Source organism: Staurois parvus, unplaced genomic scaffold, assembly GCF_062004578.1.
Source record: "Staurois parvus isolate SC_StPar_1 unplaced genomic scaffold, SC_StPar_1.0 ptg000217l, whole genome shotgun sequence".
Taxonomy (NCBI): domain Eukaryota; kingdom Metazoa; phylum Chordata; class Amphibia; order Anura; family Ranidae; genus Staurois; species Staurois parvus.
The window spans coordinates 4,570,600-4,591,784 of record NW_028318013.1 but is presented as its reverse complement, the minus strand read 5'-3'; the positions used below and the strand labels follow the sequence as shown (position 1 = coordinate 4,591,784).

General features: G+C 39.1%; 1 protein-coding gene across 1 annotated transcript in view; it reads left to right on the top strand.

Moving 5' to 3' along the window:
* The window catches only part of XYLT1 (xylosyltransferase 1), a 468,857-nt gene that overhangs the window by 398,871 nt on the left and 48,801 nt on the right, over positions 1 to 21,185 (top strand). The window contains exon 8 of the mRNA XM_089679075.1: positions 16,829 to 17,091. Within this exon, the coding sequence (XP_089535201.1) occupies positions 16,829 to 17,091 (263 nt within the window). The remainder of the gene's footprint in view (positions 1 to 16,828; positions 17,092 to 21,185) is intronic.

Sequence of the window (21,185 nt, the reverse complement as noted above, 5' to 3'; positions counted from 1 at the left end):
AAGAGCATTGCACCAAATGTGTCTTTTTTAAAGGTAATTGAGATTAGTAGAGGGATTTGAATATGTATTTGCAAAAAGAGTATCTAAGTTTAAAAACAGTATTGCAGCGCAAAAAAATATGCAGTTGAAATTTAAAAGAAACTGTATCTTTGAACTCATCGCTATAGCGGTAATCACTGCAAAGTTTGGAGCAGGCGCTCCTCCCCTTGATGTGTGGACTGCTCAAGCAACTGTAGAGTGCTTTTCTGGTAGGCAAACTCAACCTTCCCAGTAAAGTCATGCATTGAAGAAGGTAGTCATGTGATCCAGGTACCTCAGCTAAGCAACTTTTCCAGGTCCAGAACTTACCTCAACATATGGTAATGATGAAGACATCCCTCTGTTCTCATGTACTGTAAGTATGTCCCTTGTGCTGCATGTAGAGAGTGGAATTTAAGTAATACCTCAGAATATGAGATCCTGAGAGCATCATCCCATAAAAAATATAAAGAAACAATATAGACATTTTGGGATGTCAATAATGCCACCCAGGAAATCAGATATGAGTACGACATAAATATATAAAATCCAAGGTATGCCTTGGAAATTCTGCATCTTTTTTAAAAAAATGAGAACTCCATTTTTAGGATTCTAGAGAAGATGGAATGCTTAGGTTTTTTTTTAGAAAGGTGATGTAAAGGTGAATAAACCATTTAATTACAAATCAAATACATCTAATGCAGTCGTGTAAAGCACACATTTGCACAATTATACTTAGAGTTGTTTTTCTAATGAGTCAAAAATGTTATTTTCTCAGATTACAGTAGGAAATGAGCTCTACAACAGACTAGTTAGTAATGGACCTGGAGAGCTGATGCTCTAAAATAAGTCTAATGTACAGTATGTCCCCTTGAAGTTCTGAAAATATAGAAAAACTGTAGATTAAGTATGGCATTTTTTGCTCTCAGACTTCCGGGATGTTCTTCATGAAAATCAGTAAGAAGTATTTAATACTTTGAAAGTACATTCTAGTCAAAATGAAAAATTAAAGTGAACCAGTGACCAAACTACGCAATTAAAATATATTTAAATAGTCTTGAAAAGATTATGAGCAAGAGAATGTAGTAGGGAAAAGGCTTTCTTTGCCTGTATTGTAAACTTTACAAATTAATTTGTTCACAATGTTTATAGATAGAGATAAATGAGGGCTTGCTTTAAGAATTTTCACAGCTTGTACAGAATATATAAACACTTTAATGTGCATCATCTGGGCACAGGTTCACTTTAAGCCTTGACATGAATAAATTACCCCCCAACATAGTAATTCAGTCTATCATCCAAGCATTGCTATATCAAGTCAGTTTTATAGTGTTTATCCCATGGATGTAAAATTCTAATCTGAACCACCAAGCATCATCTTATGCCTGTTGGTAACTTAACTTTAACGTCCTTTAAATATTCTTGTCTTTGTTTGCTAAAGGTGCCCGGAATGCTGCCTGAGCATTAAATGTATGCAAATAAACATCATTTACATTCAGCAAGCCTTGTATCTGAATGAATTTATGTTCACACTTAATGGATGTTTTGACAACTAAAGGCAAGAGTTGGACAGGTCTAGTCTTGAGCATTTATCTTTCAGCTAAGATGTATCAATGTGGAATCAGCACAGCCACGACCTTGATTTGTTCTGTATCCACTTATGAAGGTCAGGGAAAAAAAATACAGCAGTAGCTCAGCTCATATAGCAGACATGGACTTCAGCCGTGATATTGTAAACATCAAGTGCCCATAAATGTTTAACCTGTGGCATATTCCTAACAATCTTTTTATTATAGCTGTTTTATTAACAGAGTGTCCTGTCCAGAATATTATGTTGCCATTTCCCTAGAACTGGGCTGTTTGTAATTTGATTGCTCTACTGATGTGCCCACATGGACATACAGCAAACAGTATCCTCAGCTGTAAAAAAGCATATAGATCCTGTAAAAATCAATGCTTCCTTCTGTAATTCAGTAGACATCGTCTAGACATAATTAAAAACCATAGTTTGTGCAGAGTTACATTCTTTGATCCTTATGTGTAGCATTGTTAGCAAAATGCTTAAAAACTATTGCTTTGTCAAAGGCATAGACCTATTTTCATGGACTCACCTGCTGGACTCTCATCCATCCAAGCATCTGGCCTTCTTGTTATATAATTCATCTGCACTCTATTCCTCTTCAGTAACAACCTGCTGTATCTATATCATCATATCTATGTAAAACTGTTACACTTGAGTAACATAGTGAACAAAATATTTCTAGTGCTTCAAACTTTACAGTTCTTAAGTGCTTTGTTTCTGTTCTGTTTTTCTGCTTTCCATTTAAATTGAGGGTTGCCCTGAGGAAAACTGAGAAAGGCACTGTTGGACTTGCTTTAAAAGCACACCAATGCTTTTTGACCTGCTAATATAATAAGGAGTCAGAAGGAATTCAGTGAGTTGATTGCACATATGTATGTTGTTGCACTTTGCACTTTATTTTGGACTTTCTTTTAGTGACAGTACAACTGAACTTTCCTTGTGAAGATTTTTTGCGCTGTTGCTTTTCAAGAAATGGAGCACTTTAACCACTTGCCTACAGGGCACTTATACCCCCTTCCTGCCCAGGCCAGTTTTCAGCTTTCAGCGCTGGTACACTTTGAATGACAATTGCGCAGTCATGCAACACTGTACCCATATGACATTTGTATCATTTTTTTTTTAGACAAATAGAGTTTTCTTTTGGTGGTATTTAATCACCTCTGGGTTTTTATTAAACCAAAAACAGAAAATTTTGAAAAAAAACATGTTTTTTCTTAGTTTTTGTTATAAAATTTTGTAAATAAGTGATTTTTCTCCTTCAGTGATGTGCGCTAATGAGGCTGCAGTGATGGACACTGATAGGCTGCACTGATGGGCACTGATAGGCGGCACTGATGGGCACTGATGAGGAGGCACTAGTAGGTGGCACTGATGGGCATTGACAGGCATCACTGATGGGCACTGAAAGGCAGCACTCATATATGGCACTGATAGGCGGCACTGACTGGCACTGTTAGGTGGCACTGACTGGCACTGTTAGGTGGCACTGATAGGCAGCACTGACTGGCACTGATAGGTGGCACTGACTGGCACTGATATGTGGCACTGATTGGCAGCACTGATAGGTGGCACTGACTGGCATTGATAGGTGGCACTGATAGGTGACACTGAAAGGCAGCTCAGATGATCACTGATATGTAGCATTGATGTGCACTGGTAGGCACTGCTATGTGGCATTGATGAGGCACTGATGGGCACTGGCAGATGGCATTGATGAGCACTGACAGGTGGCATTTATGAGTACTGACAGGTGGCACTGCTGGGGCTACACTGATCATCAGGGCACATGTCCCTTCCGAGGAATGCTGATTACCGGCTCTCCTCTCCTCTCGTGCTGTCAGCGTGAGGAGAGAAAGCTGTCAGCTCGTGAGGAGAGAAATGCAGATAACCGACATTTCCCTATTTAATTTTGAACAGCTGTGATTGGACGCAGCTGATCACATGACCGAACCAACATCGTCGGCTCTTTCCGTTGATCGGTGATTCGCTGTGTCCGAGAAACACAGTGCACCACTGATCGCCGCGCTGCGCACTCCCGGAGCTGCGCATGCTCGGTTAGAGTGGGAGGACATCATATGACGTCCTACCAGAATGAGAGAACCGCCTTGCACCCGTCATTACCTTATATGGCGGGCTGGAGGCGGTTAAGACTGTAATGCACAGAAGGCTTTTGATGATTTTAGTACAAGGGAAAGCGTTTGATGCACTAGAAATAGTTTATTCAACATATACTGTATAATAACTATATATAATTTGTATACCTAGCTCTAAATGTTTGTGTGTATATATATATATATATATATATATATATATATATATATATATATATATGAGATTCATTCACATTGTGCTTAGCATTCATTGGAACATTCTGTGGAAACTTTCTGCTTAGCTCTTGATGTGTAGATATCTTCTGGTGTATCTTTTGGACCCTGTTACTCTTTGGCTCCCACAGCTGGGTATTCTATGCCACAGACTTCCCTTCAGAGTTGATGCGCATGATTCTGTGCCTTCTTTATAGACTTAAGCTGGCCAGACATTATACAATTTTCTTTAGATTTATCTTAAACCATGTCGTGCAAGGGCCTGCCTGATTGCATAAAAATTTAAAGTGTTTAGGTTTGACCTCATATTATATGGTTTTGGTAAATCTATAGGAAAATTGTACAAGAAAAGTGTAAAATATATGGTACCTTAGGTGTCATGTTCATGTGCAGGGGCTTAACTGAGCCCACCTATGTCTCGGCATACATCTGCATGCATCCTGGTCCAGCTTCCTATTTTAGAGGAATTTGTAACACTCACAAGTTGACCATTGTAGAATTTGTTAGCTTGTGGGTGCTGTTCTTTGCAAGCATTTCTGCTTGCACATGATTGGATGATGGAAGTCAGCACAGCTTTCCTTCATTTACTAACCTCTGGAACAACTGCACTTGCAAAATGCACAGTCTATTTGCCTTTAGTAAATCTACCCCTTGCCTTTTGTCCTATCCTACCAGTTTTGAAGATTAGATCAATTCTGTACTGAATCAACATGATATCTCTGAATCTATGTCCAACTGTAAAGCCAACAGTTTTAGGAAATGGTTAAAACCCCCTAAAAAAATTTTTTTTCGTATGCTTCTTCTATCCCCTTGGGAAGATTAACTGGAAAGACAAAACAGAAAGTGAGAGCAAATCTTTCCAAGGTGAAGAAATAGCCACTCTTCTTTTTATGAATTTTTATTATTATTTTCTAAAATCTATCAAACAGTTATAAACAAGATTCTCTTTTAAGTTTCACAATTTCATTCTTAATAACATCAAAATAGTACAACTATAACCACTTTTCTACCCCATGTTTATACAGTTGTGTCCAAAATTATTCAACCCCCAATGCTGTAAAGGGGTTTAGGGACTATAGTGTACATTTGGAATTGTATTCAGAATCAAATCCTACAAGGACGTTGTAACTACCCAAATGCAACTAAAATGACATCAATTGTTTATGTAATACAGTAGTAAATGGTTCTTATGTGGTTTCTTCATTGCCACAATTATTCAACCCCTTAAAGACTACCACTCTGAAGAACAGAGGTTCATACAGGTGCTTTCCATCAGGTATTGAAAACACCTGTGGATGTCACCGAGCAGCAATCAAGCATAATAAGCACCAATTAGGCAGCTTTAAAATGACTGTGATACTCAGCTCCTTCTAGACATTTACTGGTGTGGTTACAAACATGGTGAAGGCAAGAGAATGGTCCAGGAAGACAAGAGAAGAGGTGATTTCTCTTCACAGGAAGGGCAATGGCTATAAGAAGATTGCAAAGATGTTAAACATACCAAGAGACACCTTAGGAAGCATCATTCGCAAATTCAAGGCAAAGGGCACTGTTGAAACGCTACCTGGTCGTGGCAGAAAGAAGATGCTGACTTCGACTGCTGTGCGCTACCTGAAGCGTAGAGTGGAGAGAAGTCCCCGTGTGACTGCTGAGGAACTGAGAAAAGATTTGTCAGATGTGGGTACAGAAGTTTCAGCCCAGACAATAAGACGCACACTGCGTAATGAAGGCCTCCGTGCCAGAACTCCCAGGCGTACCCCCTTGCTGTCTCCAAAGAATAAGAAGAGTCGACTGCAGTATGCCAAAAGCCATGTGGACAAACCACAAAAGTTGTGGGATAGTGTTCTGTGGACTGATGAAACAAAATTAGAACTGTTTGGGCCCATGGATCAACGCTATGTTTGGAGGAGGAAGAACAAGGCCTATGATGAAAAGAACACCTTGCCTACTGTGAAGCATGGTGGAGGGTCAATCATGCTTTGGGGCTGTTTTGCTTCTGCAGGTACAGGGAAGCTTCAGCGTGTGCAAGGTACCATGAATTCTCTTCAGTACCAGGAGATATTGGATGGAAACGTGATGCAGTCCGTCACACACCTGAGGCTTGGGAGACGTTGGACCTTTCAACAGGACAATGATCCCAAGCATACCTCCAAGTCCACTAGAGCATGGTTGCAGAGGAAAGGCTGGAACATTTTGGAGTGGCCATCGCAGTCACCAGACTTAAATCCGATTGAGAACCTCTGGTGGGACTTAAAGAAAGCAGTTGCAGTGCGCAAGCCTAAGAATGTGACTGAACTGGAGGCCTTTGCCCATGAAGAATGGGCGAAGATACCCGTAGATCGCTGCAAGACACTTGTGTCAAGCTATGCTTCACGTTTAAAAGCTGTTATAACTGTAAAAGGATGCTGTACTAAGTACTAAGATTGAATGTCACTTGGGGGTTGAATAAAACTGATAATGCTGTGAGCACAGAAAAGACATTTGTGGTTATTTCATTATAACTGTTATGTTATATTTGTCTGACCTACAAGTGCCTCTTTAATGTAAATGTAAGCAAGATGACTGAATGATCAAAAGCAATGTCAAACTGGCCAAAACACTCAATTTCAGTGGGGGTTGAATAATTTTGGACACAACTGTATATCTCACGGAATAGATCTACTGCATTAGCTTCTAAACATTTTCTAAAAAAAAGAAATATCCTCTCTTAGACATTTGTCAGGGGAACAGTGTCATAGGAAGAGACTCCATTGGTATATTTCCCTTATGTTGTGCTCCTGTGCTCTTCTTTTTGATGTTCAATCAGTTTCAGTCCCTGTGACAGTGGTCATCAGGAGGAGTAAAAAGGGTAAACTCCCTAAAGATAAAATGATGGCTTTAGATACACTTTAAACTAAAGTACCAATGAAATAAAGAGAAAGCCATTCCTTCAGATTTCACCATAGTGAAGAAAAATAATGCAGATTTGTTTTACCCAGTAGGTTGGAACTAAATAAACATAGTGTAATACAAATATGGTCATATTAGCTAGAATGGGATTTGGGAGCCATGCAATATGGTCCTGATTTTACAGATACAATTTTTAATTACAGTACAAATAAAATAACTGTGAATAGGTACAGTAAGATTAACTACTATTTTGAGAGATTTGGCAAGTCCTGAACACAAGTATGCATATATTCTGTTATTAGGAGCTGTATTTTATTATTAAAAAAACAGTAATGTGCACTTCCTAGAATGTATGACACCTGATTTCCAAGAAATATATTCACTGATGGGTCATTTCTTTAGAGACACAGTGGGGTTGATTTACTAAAACTGGAGACGGCAAAATCTGGTGTAGCTCTTCGCAGAAACAAAACAGCTTCCAGTTTGTTTTTTTTTGTCAAAGCTTAATTGAACGAGTTGAAGTTAAAAGTTGATTAGCTACCATGCACAGCTACACCAGATTTTGTACTCTCCGGGTTTAGTAAATCAACCCTTGTGTGTCCATCGCAGGAGAAATGGATAAAAAATCATTTAGAAAAGGAAATATAACCCCAAAAAAGTAAGTTTATATTGTAGGCATGGGGGGGGGAGGAGTAGCTTGGAATTAGAAGAGTGCAGGAACCCAAAGTCACACAGGTAAATGAAGGTCCACTTTAAGTTCATATGTCATAGTAGGGAGGAAAGAGAAAGTATTTCCCATTGTAACCAAGCAGATTTAAGCTCTTATTGTCTAATTTGCTCTGAGAAAAATGAGAAGTGGAATCTGATTTGTTACTATGGACAACAGATCCGCTATCTTCTTTCGCCCTTAGTATATCACGAAGACTGAATATGGCTAGTCTGGGCTTACAGACAAACATCCTGTACTAAAAACTAAGGGTTCAAATGAAGTCTTACCCTAAAATAGATGTTACAACCTATGTGGTTATAAAGAGAGCTTTTGGAACATGCCAGTACTCACTCAAGGACAGTGGAAGTGTTTGCTTCCAGTTAAGATTTTTCCCCTTCAGACCTTTGGTCAGTGGCCATTCACTCTGACAGATAGAACAGCCGATTGTTACTGTCACAAATGTAAACATAGACCCCAGACAGAGGAAGTTACACTAATCACTTCCTTGGCCAGGCTCTGAGTGATGACATCATCTAAAGTAGGACCTGGCAGAAGAAGTAAGTAGAGTAAGTGTCCTTCTGCTGCTTATTTGCATGTGACAGCAGTGATCAGCTGAGCTTGAATGGGACCAAGTCTCAATAAAGGGGCAAATAACTCTCCTCATCTGGGTCCAACAGGCTAAGCTATAACTGCAAACAATAGTGGGTCCATGTTGATGGAGGTCTAAATAGGTTGAGATCTCTCTATTAAAGTACAAAACACTTCTGTTAGGAGAGGCCTTAATTCCATGCTGTATGTTCCCTATTCCACACCACCATATTCAATATGCCATGCTGTACATTCGGTATTCTACACCAATGCATTCCATATGCCATGTTGTACATTCCTTATTCCTGTATATTTCACATCAGAAGCATCTTCTGGGAAATGTGTATATGAGAACGGTATTGGAGTTTTCAAGTGTGCACACAAAGTATATTTGGTCAGTAACATCACCTGGGATCCCTGGTTTTATATTCCAGTGGTGCTGGGATGCCTGGAACAGGAATAGGGCGGCATCATTTATGCTGGTAGGGCTGCACATTGTCAGACATGGTTCTTTGTAATTAACAGGGATGTACATTGCTGGACGATGTAATTGGCATTGAGTTCATATCGAGAGGACATTGTTTAATTTTTAAAATGTTTTAATAAAAAATGGCAGAAAGTGTCAGTGAACTACAAGAGTGCTTACCAATGTCCGCAGTTCACTGCAAGCAATTCTCAATGACAGTACTTGTAGTCTAACCATTGACAGGATACTGTGAATGAATGGCATAGCAGTGTGGGTGGAACTGTTTTCAAATTGTGGGTGAGAGGAGAAGATCCCCGTCCCACTGTCAAAGAGAGGGGAGCACTGGCAGACAGGTGGCAGACAGGTGGTGGGTGCATAGGAACATGGTACGCTCTAAATATGGTTTTAACATTCAACATTCAACATATAACATGCTCCTAAAGGTGAACTTATCCTTTTAGCCCTGGTTTACATCGGTGCGATTTGTTATATGATTTGAGAGTTTCAAATCGCATGAGAAGTCGCACCCTATTGTCTGCAGTGGAACAGTTCAAATCGTTGTGACTCTGGCAGGGTCAGAGTTGCACTGATTTTGAAAGTAGTTCCTGCACAACTTTTTGGGATTTCAGGTACGACTTTCATAGGTAAAGGTGCATGAAGCCGCACAGATGTCTTCCAAGTTGCACCTGAAGTTGCATTGACATCAAGTGAAGTTCAAGTGAAGTTGCACAATTTCAAAGTCAGATCCGGTGTGAACCAGGGCTTAAGGTAAAAAAAATGTTCCTCTTCCTAGCCTGCTGCCATTACTCAAATGCCTGAGGAGGGAGTAGAGGCACGGGGGTCATCACTGTTGTGTGTATCTATAGATGCACACAGCTTGGCACAGGACCTGAGCTTGCACTCACCTGTGGCTTCTTAGCATCCAGCTTGCTACAGGAGTCACCTGAAGGGGGCTTGAGCCTACAGCACGGACCGGGACTGCGAGAAGAGGAGGAAAGTGACAATTCTGTACATTATCATTGCACAGAGCAGGTAAGTGTTACCTCATTTTTATATTATTTTTTATTTAATGTCACTTTTAACTAAAAGCAAAAAAATGCAACTGAGATTACTCATATTGTTTATTGATGTAGGCATCTTTCTCCATATCCATGAAGCATCTATGAATTTTGCCAATGCCTTTATTTGAATAGCAAGTTTATGCTTAGGTTGAAGTCAATTCACCAAAGAATACATTTACATTTTTGTCATATATTGTACCATGTGTTACTTACTAATTCTTGATCAAATATGATACCAGTTCAGTGAAGATTTGGTAATCAATTGAACTTCTTTCAAAAGTGATATAATCATAACTTTTAAAATTTTGTGTGAAAAAGTAAATTTACAAATATTCTTGTAAGGTTTGTGCGTCTTAAAATACTGTAACATCCAACTGGCACTAATTGTGAGGCTCTGTGAGGTATCTATTGACAATAGTAGAAAATAGAGCTATTGAGAGAAAATAGCATTCAGTTAGAAAGTATACACATCCACTGAAAATCCCTGCAAGGTATATTATTGACCTGTTGACAGTTGTTTACAAAAGTGGATATTTGTTGTCAGAACTAAGAGCCATTCTGTAATGTTTTGTAGGTGGCCTGGGCTTACCTCTTCCACAAAATGTTTATATTGTGTAGGTGTGTATATACACTAGATATATTGGCAAAATATTGAGACACCCCTCCAAATCATTGGATTCAGGTGTTCCAATCATCTTCATGGCCACAGGTGTATAAATTCAAGCACCTAGGCATGCATACTGCTTCTACAAACATTTGTGAAAGAATGGGTCTCTCTCAGTGAATTCAAGCATGGCACCATGATAGGTTGCCAAATATGCAATCAGTCCATCTGTGAAATGTCCTTGCTACTAAGTCAGTCAACTGTTAGTGGTTTTATAACAACGTAGAAGCAACTAAGAACAACAACAATTCAGCCAGGAAGTGGTAGGCCACGTAAAATGACAGTCAATGAAGCCCACAGTGTGCAGAAGTTGCCAACTGTCTGCAGAGTCAATAGCTAAAGACCTCCAGACTTCATGTGGCCTTCTGATTAGCACAACAATAGTGTGTAGAGAGCTTCATGGACTAGGTTTCCATGGCCGAGTAGCTGCATCCAAGCCTTACATCACCAAGTGTGATGCAAAGCGTCAGATGCAGTGGTGTAAGGCACGCCATCACTGGACTCTAGAGCAGGGGTTTCCAAACTATGGCCCTCCAGCTGTTGATATATTACAAGTCCCATCATGCCTCTGTCCCTGGGAGTCTTGCCTGTGGCTGTCAGGATTTTGCAAGGCCCCATGGGACTTGCAGTTACAGAACACCTGGAGGGCCATACTTTGGAGACCCCTGCTCTGGAGCAATGGAGACATGCTCTCTGGAGTGATGAATCACGCTTGCCTGTCTGGCAATCCAATGGACATGTCCTGGTTTGGCAGGTGCCAGGAGATCAGTACTTGCCTGACTGCATTGTGCCAAATGTAAAGTTTGGAGGAGTTTGGTGGAGCGGTAACAGGGGTGGACTGACCATTCAGTCACTTGGGCACTGCCTGAGGGCCCCGGGTCGGTAGAGGGCCCCATAAAATGCCCCTGGTACCTTTTTTATAGGCTTTTTTGAGTGTGGGCAAGGACACAGGGGCCCCATGATCCCCTATTGCCCGGGGGCCCCATGAGTTGTCAGTCCGCCCCTGAACGGGAATAATGGTGTGGGGTTGTTTTTCAGGGGTTGGGCTTGGCCCTTTAGTTGCAGTGAAGGGAACACTTAAGGCGGCAGCATACCAAAACATTTTGGACAATGGGAACAGTTGTGGGAACAGTTTGGTGATGGCCCCTTCCTGTTCCAACATCACTGCACACCAGTGCACAAAGGCAGGTCCATAAAGACATGAACGAGTGAGTTTGAAGTGGAGGAACTTGACTGGCTTGTACAGAGTCCTGACCTCAACCCAATATGACACCTTTGGGATGAATTAGAGCGAAGCAGGCCTTCTTGTCCGACATCAGTGCCTGACGTCACAAATGCGCTTCTGGAAGAAAGGTCAAACATTCCCATAGACACACTCCTACACCTTGTGGACAGCCTTCCCAGAAGAGTTGAAGCTGTTATAGTTGCAGAGGGTGAGCCAACTTAATGTTGTACCCTACGGACTAAGACTGGGATGCCATTGAAGTTCATGTACGTGTAAAGGCAGGTGTCCCAATACTTTTGGCAATATATAGTGTGTGTGTGTGTATATATATATATATATATATATATATATATATATATATTTATATATACACATAAACACAATATATGGTATGTATATGCCCCTTTGCGGTATATATTGCAGTGTGTATATATATATATATGTGTATATCTATATATATATATATGTGTATATCTATCTATATATATATATATATATATATATATGTGTGTATATCTATATATATCTATATATATATATATATATATATATATATATATATATATATATACCCCTTTACCTCTAGGTTACAGTTGTGAAATTGCTTTAAGGTTATCACAAATCTTTACTATATTTTCTTTGGTCTCGTTCAAACAGCATCTCCTCACCGCCTGTCAAATGCTCTCTGAGGAGTGATCTAAAGGTGGACCACACTTCAGATACCAAAGCAAATGTGAACAAGCCCTAAAGATACACCCCAGTATATACTTTCTTCTTAAATCCCAATAAAACTGATTTATAAAAAAAACATATACGCAAGTTAACACCTAAAGTTTAAAGTAGGTGAAAATCCTAACTGACTTATTTTTCTAAAATGTTGAGCATCCTAAGCAACTGTCATATTTTTAAAATAAAATACTTGTTTTTACCTTTTTTCATCTTTTGTTGCACCATCTATACCATTCTTGCAGCCACATCCCGCCTACGTGCATGCACTCTGGCAAGTAATCCATTGAAGTTTTCAGAGAGGATTTATGATAATGGCAACAGTGGGTCGTCTCTTTATAATTTGTGTTGAAACCACTGCTTGTAGGCTTCAACAGAAGACAGGGTGATAACATGGGGCATAGTTGGGAAGTGGGGATAGAGCATTGTCACCCTAGAACAGGAAATGACTGAACAAGGCCATTCATTGGGGGATCACCAGGAATTATGTTAATATATATAAGATTTTAATAGTTGGATATACATATACTTTACCAGTTCAAATTGTTGACTTTTGTTTCTGGTTACAGCTTTATCATTTTTTTACCTGAAAAAAGAAATACAAAGACCTCACAATTACCAAGAGCTTTGTAGACAATGCAATTATCTTTGTTGTCATTTTTCAGCCCTTTACTCTTACTCAAATATATTTTACACTGTATTCCTCTATGTAACTTTAAATGGCAGAATGAGCTCAACAAATAATTCTCCAGAGAAGAGTGGCGCAAATCTTACTTCCTTAAACATAAATGTGCAGTTTCAAATAGGGCTCCAGAGAATAGCTAGAACATTATTTCCTGGTAATATAAGACACGGGAGGTTTTAAATAAAGCATTGCCAAGGCTATTAAACCTTTGTTGAAATGCTTGAAAAAGGGAGTGATGTCATATGTCTGATGAGGTTGTAACCTACTAACTTTGTTTGTATCAAAGTCTCTGGAATGACTTTGTAAATTTCCCAAGAGGTTCTGCTTCTCACTCTAATACCAGGTTAACACTGTTCCTTTAAAAAATCTCCAGCTAGGCACTTCCTAACTGATGCTTGTTTATTGATCCCTAGACATTCAAACGTTAGCACTTAATTTACAATGTTAGAAAGTGTTCATGGAAATAGAGAACATTAGCAAAATGTAGGAATTTATGCCAAATAAAAAAAATAAAATGCCAGTTACATGGTTACTGAGGCTGAAAAAAGACCAAAGCCAATCTAGAGTTCAATAGAAAATATAAATAATACACAATACATAAATAAATATAGTAAATAAATAGAAAACCACCACATGCAGAATTATATATCCAAAGTTGTTCCAGAGGAAGACAGAAAACCCCAATACAGCATGATCTAATCTGCTCCAGTGGTGGAAAAATAGATTCCCTCCTGATTCCCCAGAAGACAACCAGATATTTCCTGGATCAACAATCCCTGGTTACCTATAAATGTTACTTTTCACCTATGTTTTGTTTATTTAAGAATGCATTCAGCTCTTTTTAAAGCAATCTTCAAAGTTGGCCAGAACCAGTTCTTGAGAAAGCATATTCCGCATTTTTACAGCTCTTACTGTGTAGAAGTCTTTCCATATATGGAGGTTACATTTATTTTCCTCCACACATAAAATGTGGGCCCTTAATCTTTGTGATGACCTGAAATGGCATAATTCTACGCTAAGTTCTCTATATGGACCACTTATGTACTTATACCTGATGATTATATCCTCCCCTAATCACCTCTTCTCAAGTGAAAATACGTTCAGTTTGGCTAAAATTTTCTCCTAGCTGAACTCGATGCCTGTTATCAGTTCGGTTACCCTTCTCTGCACTTTCTCCAGTTCCCTGATATCCTTTTTGTGATCTGGTGCCCAAAACTGAAATGCATATTCTAGATGAGGTATTACTAATGCTTTGTACAGGAGCAACATTATGTCCCTCTCTCTCTGAAGTCTATGCCTCTTTTAATATGTACTTCGCTAGCTTTAGAAAGTGCAGCTTGGCATTGCATGCTATTATTACGTCTATAATCAATCCTTCTCTACCTTAGACTCCCCCAATTGTACTCCTCCTATGATATAAAATGCTTGCATATGTTTAGTCCCCATACAGACGTTTATTCAAGGATTTTGACCTCAGTGCTTTTTTTCCTTAGAACACTTACTTCTATTTTACCATTCTTTGTTTTTGATTTGTCTTGTCTTGTGGGTGGATGCCGCTTTTTCTTCTTTTTCTTTAGCAACCTTTGATAGGAGAGAATTAGTTAACATTTGATAGATGATTACGGGATAGCTGGAAATTTTTGATTTGCAATATTTAGAATACTTTGGTTAATGATGAATTGAAATGTCTGTATCCAGTTTACGATTTGTTCTGTACTTTAGGTTTTTAGATGGAATCACTGCGCTTATGATTTAATTTTTGAATACTTTGGAATCCTCTGACATTCTTAGACATTTCTCCCTACTTTGTCCCTTTGTTTAGTAAGAATCACTTAGTAACTGTCACTGTGCAAGCTATGCAAATGTTAGGGAATAGGGAAGAGGTTCGAGTTGAGCATGGGCTTTGTCACATAGCTTCGTGGAGGCTGAAGTGGTGAGAGGGCTCCCCTTGCAGCTCTGGTACTAACACACCTGAAAGTGGGAATAGGAGTGCAGGGCTCAGGGAAGCACAGGTACCGGGAACCTGGTTGGCGGGTGATGATCAGTAGAGATGGTCTGCAGGGATAGTTGTAGATGCAGTGGTAAGCAGTCCATGCACTGATGGTGAGAAATACCAAATAGGACCCGGAAGGCAGATCTTGTTGGCGGAACCATCAGGTTCTGGAGGAGCAGGCAGAGAGATATAGTCCAGAAGCTGGAGCCAAAGTCATACACGGTAGGATTACTGGAAGAGGAGACATAGTCAAGAGCCAGGTCAGGGTCGTACATGGTTGAACAGCAGCAGATGTGGAGTCTGGAGATGAGCTGAGTCATACAAAGGAGATCAAGCAAGAGCGAGGTCAAGCAGCAATCAGGAGAGAGTCAGAGGGAAATCCAGGAACAAGCAAAGCAGTAGAGTAACCAGGAAGCATGGGAACAGGATCACAGGGGGCTGTAGAACGTCCAGTGATCAGCACACATCAGGGTCTCCTTTAAATAAGCAGCTTGGTGCCGTTCTGGATATGCGGGCATGCGCCAATGTGCAGGCTGCACCTATGCACGCTAGCGCACACAGATGCAGCAACATGTCAGTGTCTTCTGGTTACTGGGCAAAATCCACCTGTGTGCTGCCACATCTGCACACGCATTGACTGCACAAGTACTGTTTCCCTGACAGGCTTGCAGAGAATCCAGCCTGTTCTTGGTCAAAGTAGTGTGACAAGTTGTTCTCTCAACCAACTTCTAATAACGCACTTCCTGGCTTCTTTCTTAGAATGTCCAATAATAGAGGCGTATAATGTACCAGCCCCTCATTTTAAAAAGGTTGGCTTTCCATCGGCCATATTGAAAATGTGTATAGTTGGGATAGGAAAAGCTTGGGGTACTGCTGATAAAGTGCATAGTGACACTTTAGTGTGACCTTTTAGGCCCTGGTCTGTTAAAGGAGATGTAAACTTTTAATAAATTTCCTTTTGGAAGAAAGTTGCTAGGTGTCTTAGCGGTGGTGGGAATGAAGGAATTTTGCATCCTAATGCTGCTGATGTGTGTCCTGCAACCAGTTTACAGACTCTTCACATGCAGTGTCTACAGTCAGGGCTAAAATAAAAGTTAGACATTTTCCCTAACTAAAACTGTACTGCTAGCCACTTTTACACTGCTGTATCCTTTGCGGTATTCTAATTTCATTTCTGTTTCAGTTAGAAGCTATTAATGCCGTTACTAATAGGCAAATTAAAAATAGGCCGTATGACTTCAAGAGGAAGTAAAGTAAACTTAAAATGAATATATACTTATGAAGGTTATGTGTGCAATGTGTCTGTCAAAATGTTTTAATGGAAAGAAAGATGTTTTAACCAGTATTACAATGAGGGAAGGAGTTTTATTTAATGGTGAACTTGTACTAAATTGCATGGTCCACTTAAGTGGCTTTGTTTCCCCACTGTCAAGAATGCTGCATTAAGGAAAAAAAATATTTGGGGGAAAAACATAGAGCTAAAGAAAACTTGCTCTACACAAGCTTCCAGCAAGCCCAGCTAGGTGAGGTGCCATCAAGTGGCTCTTCTTCAGGGATTCCAAAACTCTCAAAAACACACTCCTGTATAGTGCTGTAACATCCTGTTGCAAAAAGGATAAGATCCAAGGACTCGAGTGGCCAAAACTTGGTTGTAAGATGTGTATTTTCAATGCATTTTATGTTGAAGTGTTTTTAATTTCTGCAATGCAGTGTTTTATTAGCAGGGGGTGTGGGGAAGCCACATACTGTATACAGACCTTTATTCTAGTGCAAGGTCTTCTTTAATATATTTGTGATTCATAAATATGGAAAAAAAATCAGTCTTAAAATATTGGTTGCAGTTCATGTAGAGTAAAAGATAAATCCTAAATCTTTTTTTAAATTTTTTATTTGTGTAGCAAACAGCAAGACCAACATTCTTTGCACGTAAATTCGAAGCTGCAGTGAACCAAGAAATAATTGGGCAACTGGACTATTATTTGTATGGCAACTACCCATCTGGCACACCAGGCCTGAGATCATATTGGGAGAACCTGTATGATGAACCTGATGGTATCCACAGTATCAGCGATGTCATGTTGACTATGTTCCATTCATTTTCCCGCATGGGACTCAAAAGAGCTGAAGCATCCCTACACACAGATGGAGAAAACAGCTGCCGGTATGTGCAGGCTTCTGCCTGTTAACTTATAGACTGTTTACAAATATAGCATGTGCCAGACAAAGCTAGAATGGAGAAAGGAATTTTAGCTCTAGGTTTATAAACAAAATGGATTTGTTGTTAAATGAAGAAACAAAATCTAACCTTTATCCCAGAAAATCAGCATTGGGCTCAGAGTATAAAAAGTATCACCCAACAAACTTGTCACTTTTTTAGTACATTTGAAAAAGGGAGAAACCGGAGTTATTGCTTTCAGCAGCAAACATTGAGGGCTTGTTGCATTAAACATAGCATAACATAACATATACCCTACATGCAAGGTGTCATTTATGTGTTATAGAGTTATTTGTAAGTGTTCTAATACTACCTGATTCATTAAAGTGAGAATTACTCTTTAGGCATGGGTAAAGTGAACATTTTGTCCATGCGTTACAAACACTTTAATGTGTTTTTCTCTTGCTAATTCACACCTGTTTCTCAAAACCTTTTCACTAAAATAGCAAAATGGAGATGTTAACATCTCCTTTCACTAGGTCCAGCTTGGTGAAAAACAAATACTATCTGGAACACCAGGAATATTGGATTGTGTCCTAGTAGCGAAAAATGCTGGAAGTATAAGGATCCTCTATTGTGTTTATACCAATCTTTATGGCCTTCAGCATTAGGCAAGTGCATCAAGGGTGAACCCCAAAGAAAACACCCCCCTGAAAATACCACTAACATAGTTAATCTTAATAGGGACCTGTCAAAATAAAAATATGGCAGCTGCCACTGTTGACTTAATTTATTAAAGGTACAGTCTCTGGGGCTGTCATTTTTATTTTTCCTTCATTACTTGGTGAGTCATTGATCCAGAACAAACATGTTCTCTGCAATCCTGGAACTACACTATCTGCATGCTTGATTTATGTCAGTGTTTCTCTTGGTGAATAAAGACAACAGACTTTGGACTTTTCCATTTCCATCTGTGTTTTCCAGCCTAGTCTGAATAAATCTCATAAAGATTTATTGTACTAACTCAAGCATGGGATACTGGATTTTTCCCATGCTCAAGTTCGCATGCGTTCAATCGTAAATACTTTATTCCTTCAATATTGTAACAGCTATGTTTTATATTGAATGATTTCAGTAATTTAGACAGACAAGAATCTCTTAAGTTAAAAGAGAAGTATGCTGTTCTGTGACCCAGAGTCAGCTCAGAGTTGGCCATTGCCCCCTATCAGCTGATGTCACAGAGCCTTTCAAGGGTCTGGAAGGATTCTGACCATATTGTTGGAATCCACCCAGCTGCCCGATTAACCCCTACTCCAGCACAGCTCTCCAGTTAGTCTTGGAGGGGCAGAATGGAGAGCAGTGACTGACAGTCACTGCTCTTCACTCCGAGGAGACCGAGAACTGAGCGATCAATGGTCGTGTGATAGCTCAGTTTCTTGTGTTAAATCTGGTTCACACCTATGCCTTTTTGGTGCTTTTTTCAGAAACGCACTACAGTCCATTTAACATGGATTCCTATTAGACACGTTCACCTTTATGCTTTTTTCAGCCACTTCATTTTTGGAAAGGGTCAGTGACTTTTTTAACTGCAAAACGATGCATTTGTGGTTCAATAAACTTCAATAGACACACATATTTTATGCATTTTTGAAGAGTTTTGCTTTTTTTAATCTGCCCAACAAATTGGCCAAAAATACCAAAAAAGCATAAAAAAAATGCAAAACACATTAGAAAAATCATCAAAAATGTGTGTGCAACCTGGATCAAAAGCAAACTGCGTACACCAGGGGTTAGAGATTGTTGTAGCATAGGGATGAGTATTATGGGGGGTTTTTTTGTTTGTTTTTTTGGGGGGGGGTTAGAATCTCTTTAAAGATAAATAGGTGAAGTATGGTGCAGGTTTTTTTTTTGTTTTTGTTTTGTTTTTTTTAACAAATAGAAACTTTTTTTACGTATTCTCTTTTTGCACCTTGCAACTTCTGTTTGTAGGGACAAAAGAGTCCACTTGATTTTTCACAAAGTACATCAGGATAGGGGAAATCAACTTAGAGTATGTATAAGGCATTTTTTTGTTTTGGTTAGATTGTGAGGAGATTTCTCAAGTTTTTATTGTTGTCTATGTCTCTATGTGGTGGATTTACTTTTCTATTGGTCTTTGTGACCAGTGGCACCGAGACAGAAAGTGAAGAGAAATCGAGAAACTGAGTTGTCACCAGGATTAAGGAAGACACCAGTTGCTGTGATAACTCTTTAAAGTGGAACTAAATGAATCTTTATGCTACTAGCATTAGTAAATAGATAGGAAGGTATATTTACTTGTTTTACACTTTTTTTCTTCAGTTGCTTCCTGGTTTCTGGCCTAGTCTATAATGATGTCATACATTCCAGGATTCATGGGCATTTTTTATCTTTCATCTGGAGGAGGGTGCTCCCTCCTGCCTGCATGTCTGAGCCAAGGGCAAATGGGTTCCAGGAAGTAAATGCTACATGAATCATCTGCCCTTACTCAAAATGCCTGTGGCTAGAAAAGCTAGAGTAGTGTATTACAAAGTGATTTTCCGACATAAAGAAACATGGAGAAATGAATGAATGGGTTGGTTTCCTTATACTGTTAAAACTGAATTAAATACCATTTTCAGTTTGTGGTGTTTGGATGCAGTTGAGTTCCACCTTAAGATGGCCAGTCTGTTTACTATGGAGAGATTTTCTCTCATTACCTGTTGTGTCTCCTAGAAAGAAAGTGAAAGCAAATCTACCTAGTGGAATGCAGACAGCCTTTTTTTGTTTATTATTCCTTCATCTAAAATAAAGCTTTAGTTTTACATACACTTTAATTGCTACCATGGAGAACAGATACATTGATTATAAATCCCCCAGTTACCCACAACAATTTTTCCTACTCACATCCTTTAATTACCCCAGCTAAAAAGAAATATCCCCAATGAGAGAAGTAAAAGCCGGATCTAACCCTTCTGTACTTGAGCAAAAGTGAAAAAAAAGTTCTGGCTTGGGTTGGACTTTCATTTATTTAATTGCCAAAGCTACAATGTAGGGTTAGTGTTGCCTACAGATTAGCCACTATTTTGTAACCAAACCATTTTACATTTAGTCTTACTTGACTGCTGTGTGTCTTCTACACACCAGATTCCATTACATCTATCTTGTATCCTAACCTATCTCAAGTGTATGGTATTTACGTGGCTGTGAATAACACACTGCATTTTTTAATACATTGTACCAAACAGTAATTATGATTTATTGTGAGTCCTTACACCTGTACATTAACAATCCCTTTGTCTACGTGCATACATTAAGAGATCCTCAGCTGACAGTCAATACTGCTTTCTTGTTCCAGTCTAATTATCTTTCAAAATGTGAGTTCAAGCTTGCAATCGATCTTACATCACTATGATTTTAGTTTGTTATACATGTGGTGAAAAGAGTAATGGAAAATAAAATCTGCAAAAAAATTATTGCTTTGTTATCAACGTATGTACTCTAAATGCTAAGGTTGAAATTTGTTCCTTGGGTAAATGTTTATTGCTACATATGTTATAAAAACACAATTCACTTCAGTATTCTGAGCAGCAGGTGGGATATTGCTTATATTGGTGGCAGTGATTTGTTTGTAGTGTCTTTGTTGAGTCCATCAATGTCTGCCTTGTTTGTATTTTAACTACTCTAGATTGTTGACACAGCACCACTAATAATGAAAAATCCATCCAGACTTTTTTTTTCATATTTACAGCTAAAGAGCATGGTATCATTTAAAGCTTTGTGCGTGTGTATGTGTGTGTAAATGTTTAGTCCTCCCTTTAAGGTATGTTTTGACATTAAATTCCCAACTGTTGTAAAATTTAGTTTAAGAATATTGAACAACGTAGTAGACATGATTCCTTTTTTGTTCATTAGGGGACAATGGATTCAGAGACTACTGGGTTATACTGCTGGCTACAACTTTTCACACTGACATACATAAAAACATTACCAATATGGTATAAACTGCCTCCCCCCCCCATGCTCCCAGTATGCCTCAGCTTTCTGCTTGTGTGCTAGGAGTATAGATGCCTTCTTTTATGTGAAAAGTTTAACCAAGTTTG